This window comes from Dipteris shenzhenensis, chromosome 29 (assembly GCF_047967505.1).
Source record: "Dipteris shenzhenensis isolate YYH24624 ecotype China chromosome 29, Dip_SZ_1.0, whole genome shotgun sequence".
Lineage (NCBI taxonomy): Eukaryota > Viridiplantae > Streptophyta > Polypodiopsida > Gleicheniales > Dipteridaceae > Dipteris > Dipteris shenzhenensis.
Window position 1 is genome coordinate 21356852 of NC_141624.1, and position 5525 is coordinate 21362376.

General features: G+C 41.6%; 1 protein-coding gene across 1 annotated transcript; it reads left to right on the forward strand.

Annotated features, from left to right (window-relative positions):
• Positions 1-1205: 1205 nt before the first annotated feature.
• On the forward strand, positions 1206-2357 carry LOC147882572 (uncharacterized). The gene is made up of 2 exons (XM_087400447.1): positions 1206-1795; positions 1871-2357. Exons 1-2 carry the CDS (start codon positions 1206-1208, stop codon positions 2355-2357), a joined length of 1077 nt encoding a protein of 358 aa, XP_087256573.1.
• Positions 2358-5525: the final 3168 nt, after the last annotated feature.

The following is a 5525-nucleotide window of genomic DNA, read 5'->3' on the forward strand; positions in this document are numbered from 1 at the left end:
ATATAAAAGTAAATATAGAAGAAGATAGATGAGATATAAGACTTGGTAGGTGTATGAGTAGGAATTCAAGGCACATTTTAAGCTTAAACCTTTTGCACGCGTTTGTTTTTGGTGTGCCATGGGTAGGACTTAATGAAGGTTGTGGTCTTGAGATGGGAAAAATAAAATCATTGTTATTATTTATGCTCTCTTACATGTTAATTTGTGGTTGGTGCACTTGTAGAGTATTGATGATTTGGGGTCCCCTTGTATGACTTTTGGGCCATTCTCATTTACTCCTCTTTGCACACTCTTAATCTCCTTCTTTCTTTTCACCCTGAAGCCTCCAATTTTATGCTCTCTCTGGGCATTTAACTCACACAGAGGTAGGCCTAATGAATGATAGATATATCATTCACCTTGTTTTCTATATTTCCTCCAAAGGGAGAGGGATAACGATGGGGGCCGGGCATGAGGGAGAGGGTGGGGAGGAGGTGAGCAAATCATGGGGGGGAGGGGGGAGAGATTGGAGAGGAAGAAGGGGGCAATGAGGGAGGAGAAACAATGAATGATTGGGATGGATGATTGATGGGGAGGATGAATGGGGAGGGGGGGATGAGTTTGGGTGGGATAAGGATTCTTGCGGGAAATGAGGGAGGGGAGAGCGTTATAGGATCACAGGCTGGACTCCGTTAGGAACAAAAACCAACTAGCCCTAATTATACAAATTTACGTAGGAGCCATGCACGAGCCTCTCACCACCCACCACCCCCTCCCTACCTATCTTGCCCTTCACGCTCCCTTCTTCCACCTTCAGTTCTTTCGCTCTTCCTTCTCCATGCTCCCTCTCCCTTCTTCCTCCCCTTCCCCCTCCCTTTATCCTCCTCATGAACCTTTCCTGCCCTCCCTCCACCCCTTAAACCCCCCCCCCCCCCCCCCCCCCCGCCTGTAAGCAGCTTCTTTCCAAGTATGCACCCTCCACTTAACAGCAGCTTTGCACAACCAGCTGCATTCTGCAAACTGAATGCTCAGCGCCTCTTGAGCCTTGACACTCATGGAGCTTGTTAGATGTGGCGGGTGCCTGCATCTTTCTGCCCACTCAATCCGTTTGCTCCAATCCATGCAGCTTCAGGGAAGCAACTATTAAGTCTTGCTTCACGGCTTGCGATTGTCAGCCAGTTGCAACAGTTCAACTGCCCACGCGACAGACTCTAAGCCAGCTCGATATGGGATGGATAGGGAAATGTCAATCTTTAGCGTTAGAAAGACCTGATGTGGAGCCTAGCCAACTGGAGCTCAGCATCATATCTGCACAAAATGTCAAGAAGGAGAAGTTCATCGCCCAAATGCAAGCATACGCAGTTGCGTGGATCAAACCAGAGGTCAAAATGAGGACGCATGTGGTAATTTCTGAGGACCTTCATCCCACATGGAATGCTAGGCTTAATTTTGAAGTGGAAGATGAGCTCCTCAATGAAGAAACAGCAGCAGTAACTGTAGAGATTTATTGTCGAGGGTGTATTCGCGACTCGCTGTCCGGGACCGCTAGAGTCCTGCTTTCGAATCTTACAAGGAAGGGTAGAGGTTATCAAGGAGCTCAATTTATTGCATTGCAGATTAGAAGGCCTTCAGGTCGTACTCAGGGTATCCTCAACATAGGTTCTATGCTGCTCGACCATGGTGCTTTGAAGATATTACCAATGCAGGAGTTCCGTTTTCTGGACTCCAACCGGCCAGTCGCTCCTCTGAAGGAAATCCAAGAGCTTTGCCGCAGGAGCTTTTCTGTGACCAGAGACGACTTGTCCCGCGAAAATCCGCGCAGGAGCTTGTCGATTCAAGAGCTCTACCGCAAGAGCTTTTCTGTGAATAGAGATGACCTTTCCCGTGAAAGGTCGCGCAGAAGCTTTGAGATGGACATAGACAACCTGTATGAGTTGAGGCAAGACCTGAAGGCAGCAGGTAAGCAGAAAGTTTTCAGTGAGGAAGAAACTGTGGAGGTGATATATCGTAAATTGAAGGCTTCCACGAGAGCCTGTTTTGATGAAGAAGAGAAACTTGATGCGCCATTAAAGGAAACCGACACCAACAACGATGAATATGCAGCAAACAAATGGCATGAGGCTAATATGGCATCCCAATTAATTAGAAACGATGAGCTGAAAGGATTTGATTCTGCAAAGCTGCCTGACCCGGTGAACGACGTTATGATGGTATTGAAAGGGCTCTCTATACAAAAGAAGAATGTAGAAGTGGCAACTGAAATCAGTAGAGCAGATGTTTGCTGCCGTCCAAGCCAGAGGGCTACATGGGCAAAGAAAGCAAGCTGGGCACTTAGAAAGGGTGCGGCCAAGATTCATCTGAGTCCGTCTGAAAGATAAGTAGTAGATTAAGTCCACTCTTTTCCATCTTATTCTCCCCATTTAGAAGCCTCGAGTGAGTTTCACAGTCAAGGTGAAACATTTTTGACGATTCTTATGTTTTTGCTTGACAATTTTCCGCTTTCAAATGCAATCTGCATTACCATCGAAATTCTGAAATCTTTTCTTCATGCTCACGTTTCATTGGCAAGAGAGAGAGAGAGAGTTGCTTGAACGACAAGTTGTGAAATGCATTGAAATCTTGAGATCATGGATGATAACTCTTAAGCGGCTTCTTTGGATCACCTACTGCAATTTGTCCTTCGAAGAGGGAATTGCGACACAGGCTTCGTAGGAACTAAATCATAGACTAGGAGATTCTCGATTCGCAAGTTCTAGCTTGGAGGCGAACAATGTGGAAGAAGAATATGTAACGTTGAAATCAAGATTAGAAGTTATAACTACCTTCGCGTGTCCTTTCACGAAAAATGAACCTTCACGTGTCCTTTCACAAAAAATGAATCAACGGCCCATAGATTTTTTATCTAATACAACGATCATATTTGCTGCAATCGTCCTCCCGCAAACCTCTCCTTAACAAGAGAAAAAGATTTTGAGCGATTTTATATATTCGGCATATAATCTTTCTACGTGTGAAATTGGATACATTTAATCCTATCTTTCTTTTGACTGTTTGTGATCATCCTATGGCAAAGCTACGGGAATGTTCTTGCTGTCATGTTACACAACTCTGTGAATAATATAGCACACTAGAGTTCCACTAGGTGCCTTCTTGAACATCAACCAAATATCCTCTCACTATGTAGAAAACCTCTTTTGTGAAAATTCTAACTAGGTTGGGTAGGTCGCCTTTAGACTAAAAAGGACGATGAGAGAAGATTAACAAACCACGAATCGAGAAAAAAAAACACAGTAACATATCACAAAAAAATAAAGCATTGCGAGATTATGGCCCTTTAAATGGCTTGCTGAGTAGCACAGTTTCCAAAGAGACCGGTCACAAATTAAATGCACTTATCATCATTTCCTTTGTTCATCATTGGCATTCAGTCATTGAATTATCTTCCTTTATTTTGTAGTCCTTCGCATTTACTCATTCATCATTGCCCGCACCCTATACTACAGAGCCCCATTTTTGGCATGGAGCACGTAACTACTGACTTGAAATTCACCTTGAATCCTACCATTAAATGATTTATAAAAAAAAGAAGGAATGAGTACAAATATATTGAGCATGAGACATGATACAAAGTCTATTAGGAGCCAATCCTCCTTGAAAATGTCAAGGGTGGTGTTTTATTATTAAAATTTTGGTCATGTGCAAAGATTTGTGGCTTTTGGGTATTGAAGCACAACTTATACATGAATAAGGCTATGCTCACAAGAGATCATAATTCATCCTTGATTGCAACCTATATAATATTGTGACATGGACTATTACCATATGATTTATCATCCTTCAATCTTGCATTCGATTTGGCTATCTCTACTATTGATTTAGAATCTTCCCTCGCATAGAGAACATGCATCAAAAGAGAGGAATGTCTAGGGGAATGTTGTAAGAACTTAGATTGAAGTAAGAATCTATAGGGCACAAAAAGGAATTAAAAATATTTCTATACTAATCTATAATATCACCACACATAGTGTGGGTGGGGAGGCGGCATGCTTCCTTCCACAAAAAATTATAATTTGAGGGAATGGGCCCTTTCCTATGCATTGAGATTGAGAACAACTAGAATATTAGCACCGAGTAGCATCATGATTAAGTCTTGTGAATGGATAAGATACTTACATATTACCTGAATGTAAACAATCATATTCGTATTGCACATTCTAGCTTTGTTATACACAATATCGTTCCTACTCATCCATCTTCAAGCCAATGATGTTTTTGCTTACTCAAGCCATGGAATTATTTATGCTCTGTTTGCCATCACTTTGCTAATAGCTTGTTACTCTCATTGCTTCTAGACAATTGCCTATGTTGTTTACATAGCTATTTCTTATCGTCTCCACCCAAGGTTGCTGTTATTGCTCTTTTTACGAAAGTATTGTTGTCACCCATGGAAGCATGGCCTGAAAGGGCCTCTTCTCCATTATACCATTAGGGTCATTGTTTGCTTGGGTGTAGCCATTTTTGGTGAGGTTAAGGGAATTTTCTATATATAGGTATCTTGCATGACCCATAACTTAGGATCTAGAATGACACCATTAAAGCATTACAAGTGCTATGTTGCATGTGAAGCATGCAGCCTGAAGACTATAGGATATAACAATTTATTTAAAAACATCAAAATTTTATTATGTACATACAGGCACCCAAGTACTCATTCAAAAGTACACTACGAGAGCTTCGCCTCAACCCAAGGACACACCTAAAGAAGAACATTTGGCATGGAATAATGGGCCTCCAATGTTGTGCTAAAGTGATGCACACCCATTTGAGGACATGCTCTATAACTTTTTTTTTATTTGTTGAAAACCAAAACAGATTGAAAAATTAAAATCCAACCTAATGGCTATTGCATGGTGGTCTTAAAACATGGATAGTTGTTGGTATTGGTATCTAGATTCACCTTAAAATGGAAGAATTTGAAAATGTGCAATTTGTGCATGTGCAAAGATCTTTAATAAATCAAACACTATTTGTAATTTTGAATTGTTTCTTTTTCCATGCACCTGCTTGCTATACGGATCATAAGCATGCAAAGGTCATTGCATTTACAAAGGTCTTTTAATAAATCCAATACTATTTACAATTTTGAATTGTTTCTTTTTCCATGGACTTGCTTGCTATATGGCTCATAAGCATGCCAAAGGTCATTGCATTTCATAATACACAGCATTGAATCCCGTAGCATGCCCTTTGGGCTATTTGTGTTTTGAATCTTTTGAGGCCACATTGTACTTGTTTGGGATATCCAATTCTACTAATGTGTATCACTGGAGGGGGGGAAACCAGCAGTTGAAATTTTTGCTACTCCCATGAATTTCAAATTTTCACACCTCCTGCCCATCAAATCTTGGAAGATTAAATACATGCAACCAACCCCCGCCTAGCAAATGCCCTACAACCCGCACACACCTCACCAGCTGGCTTCTTTGGGTCTATTGTGGACTAATTATGGCCATGGCATCAATGGTAACATGCAGCTTACTATGGCT

Excerpts from the sequence above, each read along its gene's own strand:
- LOC147882572 (XM_087400447.1), top strand. The coding sequence starts at position 1,206 with ATGGGATGGATAGGGAAATGTCAATCTTTAGCGTTAGAAAGACCTGAT. Across the intron at positions 1,796-1,870 it reads GACTTGTCCCGCGAAAATCC|GTCGCGCAGAAGCTTTGAGA; the intron begins GCGCAGGAGCTT and ends TTCCCGTGAAAG.